The 12,056-nt window shown below is 44.8% G+C and overlaps 1 protein-coding gene across 2 annotated transcripts in view; it reads right to left on the bottom strand.

The window, feature by feature from the left end:
- The window catches only part of SH3KBP1 (SH3 domain containing kinase binding protein 1), a 1,496,599-nt gene that overhangs the window by 129,598 nt on the left and 1,354,945 nt on the right, over window positions 1-12,056 (bottom strand). For both annotated transcript variants that reach the window (XM_069637105.1, XM_069637106.1), the window contains one exon: window positions 1,393-1,478. In XM_069637105.1, coding sequence (XP_069493206.1) covers window positions 1,393-1,478 — 86 coding nt within the window. The remainder of the gene's footprint in view (window positions 1-1,392; window positions 1,479-12,056) is intronic.

Genomic DNA, 12,056 nt, shown 5'->3' with positions numbered 1-12,056 from the left:
CCTCAACCACTTCTTTCTAGGGGGCCCGGGATGAGGCATGACTGCACTCGCAGGCCGCATCAAAGGCCATTCCTCGATCCATGCCACTAACCTCCGGTGGTGATCCTTCTTGGTCTTCGATGAGAAGGATTGGCAGATGGAACATCCGTTTGTGTCGTGTTCAGGATGAAGACAGTTAAGGCACTTGACAAAGATGTTGAGCTTTTTACAGGCCCTGAAGAGGATTTTCTTCGTGGCATCAGCCTTGGTCAAGATGTTGAGATGTAGGCACAAACCTGGGCCTGATGGCACAATGGTTTTAAGATCTGACGGCGGATTGAAGATCTTCACTGACAACAGGTTCACGCTGCCGGTAGTCGCAGCGTGGCGGCTAACGAAGGAGAGATGGAAGATTTCTTCAGAAAATAGCAAAAAAAACAAAGATTTTCAAGGAGTGAAGCACGAGAACTCCTAACACTATAAATGCATAGTAAAACCTGAAGATGGCCAATAGGGGGTGGCGCTTAGGAGGACCTGTGTCATTGGTTGGGAGCAGTATGACCCAAAGGACGCTGATAGGCTATAGAGAAGATAAGCAATTTAAGTTTAAAGCTGAACTGCTTTCTTTTTAACCAGGATTCCCAGCCTGATGACCGGGAATATTCATGAGCATGTGAATCCATGCAAGACCCCATGCTGGAGAATAGTTGTTACCCCAGAGCTACAGCAGAACCGATTTATAGAAACTCTATTTTAAAAAGTAAATATTTCCAGCTAGACTAATACACTTTCTGAAAGTTTTGCGATGCACACCTGCTCCAGGTGTTTGCCAAAAATCTTTAAACTTTAAGCAGTTTTGCGATATGCAGCACCAAAGTGGGGTTTAATATGTTCTGCAGAAAACCCAATGCACCCAAAAAATAGAGATTGTGTTAGTACGAGATCTATATCTATTATTTAACAAAATATATCCTTATGGTCATGTTGTTTATTTTACTGTTGTTATGCAAGTGTTTTGTGCTGTATGATGATAATCTTGTCTATTCCACCTGTCATTTGTATGAGGGAGGAGGAAAATAAGTATTTATTTTGGCGTGATTCGAAAATGCAGAACTTCTTTTCAGACTTCTGTGGCGTCTCATGTGACAAATATGATCCCAGATCTTAAGACGAGGTTGTGTTATTAGTAGAAGCCATATAAATATGTTAACACTAAAATAAATATAGCTGGGTTGAGCAACTCAGTCTCTCTCCCCTGGCATTCCACACTTTGGGACACATTAAAATCAGAGGCAGACATTACATTTTGGCTTGGCAATGGACGGACTCACATGAACTTGGCTATCTGTTACACGCAGCACAGGTCACTGGAACGTGTTTATTTATAACAGCAAGCCAGGAGTCCCCACTTACCAATGTCATTGCTTCTCTCTGAAGAGTCCTTCTCGGGGGTGCTCGATACAGTACTGGCCAGCAGTTCTGACTTGGGACTATCACTCCTGTAGGTGGAGTAAAAACAAAGAAAAGAAATGTCAATTGCTGTGAAATACAATATTAAATTCTGGGGTTGGGTCAAGTGAAAAAAGAGAAAGTAGACAAGTTACTGTAAAAGCAATCAATTGAGCAAATACCTCCTTAGCACAAATTCAAAACTGATACAGGATTGAACACAACATCACAGAAAGATGAGGCCTGCAGCTTTTCCTCACCCACATGGCTTTCTTTTCCACCAAGCAGAATAAACTCTGATGCAAGGGAGTTCCCAGCACGGTGGGCGATGGAGATTAGAGGGATTGTGGCTCTCACCATGTTTGGTCATAATAAGGGAGTGGGACCGAACCAGCTACCTTGTTTGGCTCCCGCGCCCCACTTGGATGATATGACTACATTCTAAGAAAAGTGCTGTCTCATGAATTTGAAAAGTTCGAAGGCACAAATGTTTCCCCTGAATATGCCAGAACAAGTAAGCCCAAACCAGGGCAGAGGAGCTCGGCTGCTCTCCCCTTGAGATTCTTCTTTAAGTAATGGTGTCTTTTGCACACACTTCAGAAAAATTGGGTAACAAGGCACAGAATTTGCAATCGGTTCTGAAGAGCAACAGATTGAACACCCCAATAGATGTCAGGTCATCAACAGTACGCACAAGCATTTTTGTTACACATTTTCTTGCAGGCTGTGCCCACAACATCCTTGACGTCTGTCTCAATATATGCAAGTATTGCCCCACTTGCAAGACAGTTGTGCCCAAAGATAGTCATGTAGTGGTCCTAATATGTCAGCATTTCCACTGTTAAACAAATTCGCATGCTGCTTGCGCCCAAGGCAGACGTGAAGACTCTTAACAGATCTTATTATAGCATAAAAGCACTTCTAAAAACAGTATATTCATAATGATGTCAATTGTGACCCTCAATGGCTCAAGACTACACATTGTCCCTCTGAATTTCTGGCGACTCATCAGAATGCTACATGTTGCGCTACATAATAGATGAAATATCTATTGCACTGTTGTTTTGCACCTAAAGCGTTCAACTTCACTTCGTTGATGGTGGGCACTTTTTGCAACGGTAAGCGAAGGAGCTGGTGGGAACCAAGATCTCAGTCTGGAGTTATACACAAGTGCAAACGGGCCCTGGCTGTCACTTTCATTACAGCACTGAGTCACACACATATATGCTCTCTCTGCTTTCTTTCTGCAAGGGGATAGTGCAGACAAGTGGAGAGGGATGAACCGTGAAGAAACCGAGGGAAAAGACAGGCGGGGAATCCATAGTCAGTGTGGTGGATCTTCAGAGTCTGCCCCATGTAACTCACGGAGCTCATTCATCACAAAGAGTGAGAATGTATTCCACAGGGGTCTCCACTATGGAAATAATCATTATAGTTTATTTGTAGCTGTTTGTGGCACACTGTTTTCAGGCACTATTTTATGGTTATCTCTTTTGAGTTGATTTATTTGAACCTAGACCCAACAATATGCCAGTGTTTCTCCCAATTTCATGCTTGTTGTACTGAAAGGCGAGCTTGAGGCCTGTAAACAATGCCAGCCCTGTTCATGCTGCTTGTGCCCAAAGCAGAGCATGCAGTCCTGTATCGAAATTATTAGCCAGTAATGCCCATGTAAATCACATTTTCAAGAGGACCAATAAAACAGATCGGCAATGTCACTGTTTTCATGTTGCTAGTAGCAAAGAAAACATATTGCTTGTATTAAGAATATAGGCTTGTGCTGGCGCCCATTCATGCAGGCTGTCGCAGCAATATATGCCTGCACTGATCCCTTGCTTTCCTAATGCTAGTTCATAAAGCAAATTCTGTTGAATGTCTAAAAATATATGCCTGCACTGCCCCAGTTCTATCTCAGATTTCCCTTAGTGGCAACAAACTATGCCTTTGCTCCTCACATAGACACATGTACACGAATGCGCACACGCACACGCGCACGCGCGCACACACGCACACACACACACACACACACACACACACACAGAACATCGACCAAGCATCAGACAGACTCAGGTGTCTTAATTGAGGTAGGACAGCTTGACATTCCAGACCAGTGTGATAAGTTGGAGAGGGACGGGAAGACATGTCTGACCACTTGGTTTATTAATTTAATGATAGATTCCATATACTAGAAAACAACAAACGGCTGCTAGCCAGGATGTCTCACAAATAAACACTGTCTTCCGTCCAAAATATATGCAAACCTACTATCTGCCCTCCCAGTATGAAAAGAAAGACAGAAAAGCGAATCTAAGCTTTAACTTAGTATAGAGTTACTCCCCCTAGGGTAAATTAGTGGTGGCTGGTTTTCTGACCCCCACCAAAGAGTTCCCACAGTATCTTCCAGCTCTTGTTTAAGTAGCAAAGATCTAAAACAAAACAAAAATGTCTGTCAGCTTTGCTTTTTGGTTGCAACAAGGTCCTCGTCAGGTCGTCCAAATGCATCCAGTCTCCTGGGATGTCTCCTCTAGACCTGGATGGGTCAGTATTCGCAACAGAAACAATATCGCTCTGTGTCCCTCCTGGGTTGTTCACCTTCTTAGCCCTGTTTGGCTTATCCCTTCTCCATCCCCTGGCAGGATAGGTGTTTTCTCAGGCCCGGGTAGGTTATGTGCCTCTTCAGCCATGCTGTGCTTGTCACTTCTCTCAAACCCACCTGTGATATCCTGATTCTTAGCCCGACATGGGTTACTGGGCCTCCTCAGCCCGGCTTTGGTTTTCACTTCTCTCACCCTCTCGTGGAGTATATAAAAGTTTCATGGAAGTCTGGTCCACACCTTTTCTTGCTCCTAAGGGCTGTTGCACTCTACTTGCATGCATGAACATGGCCCGGCCCTGGGAATCCATCTTTGTTGGGTTTACTCCCTCCAAATTCCCATCAATTTATTTCCTACTTACATTTGGGATTTATTTGTTTTCTATAGCGCTTTCATCAAAGTACTTGACATAAGGCAGTGGTAAAAATGACATGATGAATTTACAAAGAAGAGAGAGTTAAGAGAATCTTTTAAAAGAGAACAAACAAGAGGGGAGATTAATGTGATCTAATAGAAAGAGGGGTATTGTTCCAGTGCTTACGTGCAAGGAAAGCAAAGGACAGAAATGGGTTTGATCGCATGGAGGAAGTGGAGCACATACGAGAAAGTGGGATTAAGATCATAGAGGTAGAATAAAAAGAGATTGGAGCAGAAAGATGAGGGGGAGCCGGATCCAAAGCCGGACCATAAAGCCATTTAAAAACAATACATACAAATGGAATAATAAGCAGGATTCAAAAAGCAGCAAAGGCGAGAGGCCAGAGCAGGGAAGACAGATTCACAGGAGAGAAACAAAACAAATAGAAGATTCATTGGGGCAAGAAGAAGAACATAGCAGCAGTCTACAACAGTAATCAGGAGTTTAGTTGCATGAAATGAGAGTAGGGGATGTGCTTTCCAGATGTTAAACAGCTTAAAATGGCACATCCAAGCAGCAGTGAAAGGGTGTAGAGAGAAGTAAATGAGAAAAATCAAAGATTACACCAAGCTTAGCAGCAGAAGGTGTCAACGAGAGAGAAGATGGAGGGAAAGAGATGTAAACAGAGGCGATGGTATATCAAGAGAAGGCAAGACAAAAACCTCCACCTTGCAGGGATTCAGATAAGATAGCAGCAGACAGAGAAGATCAAACATCAAGTAAGGAAGCAGAAAGAGTAGAATGAAGACACTCAGTAAAAGCAGAGCAAGAAATGAAGATTTGAGAGCCGTTGGTGTAGAACTGATGAGATAAACCAAATGAGGAAATAACAGAAGCTAAAATAATGGTGTAACGTGAAAAAGAGAAAAAATGATAGGACCTGGAACAGGACTTTGTGGGACTTCATACCGTAGAGGAATAATCAAGGAGGTATTACCAGGCCATGTGACAGAATAAGTATGGCCAGTGAGGTAGGACCAAAACCAATTAAGCACAGAGCACTAAAAATCCAGGTGAAAAAGAGTGTAAAAAAGAAGAGTGATTGACTATCAAAAGCCGCAGAGGGGTCAAGGAAAGCGAGAAGTGAAGAGTGTTTAGCACAGCGTGTCAGGAGAAGAGTGTTGGTATTATACAGTAAAGCTGTTGAGTTGAACGAAAAGGACAAAAGCCAGATTGGTGTATAAGCAAAAGGGAGAACAGAATCAAGTTGAAAGTATTCCATTCTTTAAGGAACACTTCCAAACGCGCCTCTCGGTGTTTCACATCCACAGTTTTCAAACATCTCTTTTGTGGAGTTCAAAAGTAGCATCATGAAAAGGAATTACCATATCTTTCTTGTGTGATTTTTAGTTAGGAGGGTGAATCTCCCCACCCGCCACCTAGTGGCAAGCAACCAAACTTTAACAACCACCACATTTTTTTTCAAAATAACTCCTCTGCCTCTGTCCAGAGTATATAAGGAGCCTTATGACACCCCATTCTCCCTATGAAGTGACGAAGCAAGACAAACAATTATCTCCTCCTAATGCAGGGATGGTGGTGTTAGGTAAGATTTTCCCTTTGGTGCTTTTCTTCCATATATATCTATGGAACACCTTCCAACTATTTTCTGTTGTTTTGCACCTTTATTGACATTTAGAGGCAAGCAAAGCCTTTTTACTTCACTTGCCTTTCTAAGCTCATCGGTTATGGGGGCACTGATCTGCCCCGATGGCTATCAGTGTAGGAGAACTCTGTTCTCCGTTGTTGAATTCTTTGTTTATTTTGACACTGCCCTCTTCACCTTGCAGTGAGGTGTGGTAGGGATACTTTGTGTCCATATAGCTTTGATATTCGTAACTTGGTGGTTACTTGCATGAGGTTTGCAAGACGGGCTTGTGGCAGTGGATCATTTCCTATTGTGTTTAGTGCCATTTTTGCATTTTACTGCTTAATGTTTTATAGAGTACCATGTACTCTAAAATGACTGTGCGACTAGATTTTCACCTGTCCTTTAGCCATCTTGTTTTTGGGCCTTCTTCCTGTCCTTTCAGAGTGGGATTTGCCATATATATTAAGCAGTTTCCACAGAAAGCTCCATCTTTCCCAGGTAAAGCTGCAGTGTGGTGTGGCTGTATGTGGGGGGCTGGGACTGTCTAGATCCAGTCCACATCCATGCCAATGTTCATCTGTTGTAGGGCAGATTTGGTGGCCAGAGGCCACCCATGAAAGGACAACCCCTGTCAGTTTGAACGGTGCGGATCCTCACCATTGGTGAGCTTGTGGTTGCCTCCACCTCGAATCCTGGATTAAAGAGGGATTCCTGCAGCCATTCAGACAATTGTTGGTGGAGCCAAGACCTCTACGAAGAGGAGTATCCTGTTGAAGACACAGAATTAGTCATTGCAGCCAACCAGCTTTGTCTCCTTCAACCATTCCGGAAAAGCACTGCCCCTTTTTGCTGATCTCCAGAAGACCTTCATCAGTGCCTTGAGAACACCTTCATCAGTGCTTCAATCCCGGGATTGGTGGGAACAATCAGTCTCAAATCCTGTTTGAGCACCTTGCCTTTGGAAGCCTTCTGAAGTGTTCCAGAAGCATCTGGGCTTCCTTGTGGGTTACCGTGCTGAATGAACTGCTGCCACGAGTTTGGACATGGGACTCTGCAGAACCTCGACTAGTGAAACACGGGGCCTCCTCCTGCAGTTGCAGCTCTCCAGCATATAGAAGGGCCTTGCCGGACTAGCCTCTCTGTTTCCACTACAAGGTTCATCTTCTGCCATTTCCTTTAAGTGGCCATCAATGCTTTCTGTCTACTTTATGTCCTGGGGGTCCCCTGAGGTCATTGACAACATGATGCTTCTTTCGTCACTGTGCCGAGTCTTCCTGCTGTCCATTCTCAAGAAACCCACTCGCCAGAGCACAAAGCTAGCGGCTTGTCAGACCCAAACGCCTGACGCTGAAAGTAACCTCTGCACCCGCGACCCAGGACCTCCTGGAAACAAGATACAGAGCACGGAGCCGCAGCGATTTCAGGTGCTGCAAAAGTGCCCACTGACTGATTTGGAGTAAAGAGTGTGAGTCAAGATATTTATTCCTAGCCCCCTACCTCCATAGGGTTTTTAATGGGCTTAAAGACCTTGCCCTACCTCGCCCTTGCTTAACCGTGGTTGGAGGATTTCTGGTCCAGGAGCCTCCTATGGGTTTCCCCTACTGTGGTTGGATTCGGAGAGGGTCTGCTCTGAACATTTCTTAAATTGTGCTATTACTTTGAAACACTTTCTAACTGCTGATTTTTGTTAGCTTTACCAATTCTTGTTCAGACTCCTAAAGAGACTCCTGACCTTCTGAAAAGAACTGTGTTGGGAGCGGTGACTATAAGGGCCCCAAGCCCCTCTTTTGCAATCAGGGATGGACTTCCCAAAGTGTAGTGCTTTATTTCATAAGGCTGTGTATTGTGTGTTTAACTCCTTCCTGTTCGACATATTAGCTCTCTAATCTTTTCACTTACTTTATTCTTTAATCACTGGCTTTGCTATACTGCAGTCTTTTCTACTGTTTTAACTGTGATCTAAAGTAAAGTGTCAGTTCCCTTAGCAGAGCACACCAAAAGCAAATGTGTATATAATCGTAGTGAATTTGTAACACAATACCAACTTGTGGTTTTTAATTGCTAAGAGTTTGTTGAAGGCCTAATAAAGAACTATTGTTCTAATTTCTGCCCAATTTGCATTTGAAATAGTGCTCTGTGTGTGCTTAACTGAACCCTTCACCACCATAATACTCTCCTTAATCTAAGCCTTGCTGTTCAGTCACACAACCCTGATAAGAGTTTGGCTGCACATTATTATTTGTCCCTGTCACCAGAAGGGAATAGTTTCTTACGTGTAAATCCATTTCTCCAGCCTTGGTATCTTTCATGGATTCACATGCTTAGAATATTCCCCGTCGTCAGGCTGGGAACCCTCGGTACCTTTATAAAGATGTTTTCCATAGGAACACTTCCGACACTTCTGTGTCCTATCTACGTTGTTTTGGCCCGCTTACGCATGCCCCAATAGGATGTAGCGGTATATAAGCCCCACCCCCACGGCTCCCATCAGATTTTAACCCCCCAAAGTAGGATGGGGTACATATAGTTTGCATGTAGGCGAGGCCGGCGGGCGCATGTGAATCCATGAAAGATACCAATGCTGGAGAAATGGGGTTACAGGTAAGAAACTATTCCCTTCTCCAGCATTGGATCTTTCATGGATTCACATGCTTAGAATAGATTGTATAGCAGTACCTCTGAATTTGGCGGTGTGAATGCAAACCAATAACATCCCAACCACATACTTTCTCTTTTTCAAAAACTTCAGCGGTTACACGCTAGCTTGAAAAGAATAACAACAACCATAATATATTACGATATATATATATATATATATATATGCACACATAGATTAAAGGACATTCCCCTGAACAGGACTTACCTCACTGAAACAGATGACGTAGGACTGCTCGTCCCATCTGTACATCGTCAGCATGCTGCTGTTCGAGGCAATAATGGCGGGTAAATGTATGTGGCACCGACCAGGATGCCGCCTGACGGATGTCTCCCAGCCGAATCGCGGCCCACAACGCTGCCGAAGATAAAGTTGATCTCATGGAATGGGCTCTCAGACGCCTTTCCAGCGGCTTCCCCGCTTTCGAGTGACAAAAGGCAATCGTTGACGAGACCCATCGAGCTAGTCCTTGTTTTGAGATCGCCTTTCCTTTTGTCGAAGGTCCATAGGCCACAAACAGTTGTTTTGTATTTCTAAATAGCTGAGTACGATGAAGGTAAAACTTTAGAGCTCTTTTCACATCTAGTGTATGGAGAGCTTTTTCCGCGACCGATGAAGGAGTCGTGAAAAATGTAGGTAGTACAATCGACGAATGTTTATGAAAGACAGTAGGAATTTTCGGTATGAAATGAGGGTTGGTCGCCAGCACCACTTTGTCCTTAAAGATGGAGGATCTATGACTAATGCTTGTAACTCCGAGAGTCGTCGTGCTGAAGTGATAGCCACCAAAAAAGCCAACTTCCACGATAAGAATTTCATAGATGAAGAAGCCATAGGTTGAAAGGGAGCTTTCATTAGTTGCGTCAACACTAGGTTAAGACTCCAGTTCGGAGGAAACGTTTTAATTGGTGTAAATGTGCGAAATAAACCTTTCATGAGGTGCTTTATCAGCCTATCACTAAACAATGGTAACAAATGCCTTCTCTGCGTGAATCTTGAAATGGCTGCCAGGTGAACCTTTATCGATGAAAAAGATAACCCACTCTCTGCTAAATGCAGCAAATACGACAGAAGCTGTTCTGGAGTTATATTCAGGGGCTCTAACCCTGACTGATCTTCACACCAAATGCAGAACCTCCTCCACTTGCATGCATACGAAGTGTTCCTAGACGGAGCTCGCGTGGCTTGCAGAATTCAACGGCAATCCGATGAAATAGTTAGGGTACCAAACTCCGAGAAGTCAGGAGCCATGCCGTCATGTTGAGACTGTCCGGATCATGATGCCACACTGTTCCCTTGTCCTGGGACAGGAGGTTCGGAACCTTCTGAAACCTTACTGGCCGTGCTATGGATAGCTGTAGCAGGTCGGAGAACCACGCCTGCCTCGGCCAATAAGGAGCCACTAAGATCACTCGACATCAGTACCTGTGAATCCATTGCAGGGTCCGTCGTATGAGTGGAAACGGGGGAAAAGCGTATAGAACTTTGTCCGTCCATGGGAAGGAGAACGCATCCCCTATTGAATCCATCTGTGGCCATCTGCTGGCGTACTGTTCGCTCTTCTTGTTCTCTCTCGTCGCAAAGAGATCCAGAGAAGGCTGTCCCCACTTTATGAAAACCTCAAACAACTGATGTTCATTCAGTTCGCATTCGTGTATCTGATCCATTTCCCTGCTGAGGGAATCTGCTTGTACATTCTTTACTCCCGGAAGATGGTGGGCTACTATAGTTATATTTTGTTTTAGGGCCCACTGTCATACTTCCTGAGCTTCGGTGGAAAGAGTTCTGCAGCGAGTACCTCCTTGTTTTCTCAAGTAAAACATTGTTGTCGTGTTGTCTGTCAGTGTCCTCACCACTGACCCTTTTATGTGTGGCAGAAAAGCTTTCAGGGCCCAACGCACTGCCCTCAACTCCAGCAGATTGATATGAAGGAGTGACTCCTCCGCCGACCACCGGCCTTGCGTTTGGAGAGCCCAGATGCTCCCCCCATCCAGTCAGCGACGTGTCCGTCAGTATGGTCATGTGAAACTCCAGTTCCTGCAGGGGAACCCCTCTGGATAGGTTTTCGACGAATTGCCACCATCGAAGTGCTCGTAGGAGCTAGTTGTTGACGGCCAGTATGTCTGACCAAAGTCCTTGGCTCTGGGCCCATCTGTCTGCCAGGAAATTCTTGAAAATGCCTCATGAAGAGGCGACAGTTGTTCACTAAGGGGATGCACGACGCCATGGCTCCCAGTACCGACATATATCTCCTTACCAACACTTTTGGTGTTGGCTTTCCACTGTCTCGCCAGCTGATTGAGCCTGTGGATCCTCTCCACAGACGGTCTCACCAATCCTTACTGAGTTTCGAACTCTGCACCCAAAAACACTAAGCTTCTTGAGGGAGTCCATGAGGACTTTTTGAAGTTTACCGCAAATCCTAGTCATCGCAGAAGTTGCATGGTGGCCTCTAGACTTGCTTGCGTTGTCATAGGGGACGAACCCCTCACTAACCAATCGTCCAGATAAGAGTAAACATGATGCCCCTGCTTTCTTAACCATGCTGCAACCGGGGCTAGGCACTTTGTGAACGTCCTGGGAGATGGTTTTAGTCCGAATGGGAGCACTGTGAACTGGTAGTGGGTCCGCCCGACTACAAACCTTAGGAACTTTGTGTCGTCGACGCATTGGTATATGAAAATACGCGTCCTGGAGATCCAACAACGCCAGAAAATCCCCCTGTTGAATCGACCGGAGCACTTCCTGAAGTGTGAGCATTTTGAATTTCAGATTTTTTAATGTTTTGTTGAGGTCTCGAAGGTCGAGAATGGGACGCCATTTTCCGTTGGGCTTCTCCACAACGAAGTATCGGGAATACACTCCTTGACCTTTCTGTGACACAGGTACCAATTCTATAGCCCCTTTTTGTAGCATCAGTACTACCTCATGCTTTAAAATGTTCAGGTGGGGTTGAGCCGAAAACACTGGCGGAATGTGCGACGGCTTGCTTTTGAATTGTAAGGAATGGTCGAACTTCACAGTGTCCAATACCCACCGGTCCGAGGTTATCTTTTCCAACTCGTCGACACAGTGAGACACCCTGCCTCCCAGTACATTATGAAACTCGTCATTGCTGGTCTTTTGATTGTTTGTCCTTCGACGACGATGAGTAACCTCCTCTCTTCCTTGAGGCTTGATAGTCTCGACGTCTTCTTGCAGTCTGAGAAGCTCGCCTGTAGCCCTGAGAGGAGTACGACTGTCTATTGAAAGTACGGTCCTTTGATGACGAGAACTGGGAATTATCTGACGCTCCTCTAAAGGGGCGAAACGAACAAAAACATCTGCCACTCTGGAGAGCTCCCAGAGAACGTGCCGTGTCAGAATCTT

This window comes from Ambystoma mexicanum, chromosome 7p, assembly GCF_040938575.1.
Source record: "Ambystoma mexicanum isolate Mex_15411 chromosome 7p, UKY_AmexF1_1, whole genome shotgun sequence".
NCBI lineage: Eukaryota > Metazoa > Chordata > Amphibia > Caudata > Ambystomatidae > Ambystoma > Ambystoma mexicanum.
The sequence above is the reverse complement of the archived record's forward strand: the minus strand, read 5'-3'. Positions and strand labels throughout refer to the sequence as shown.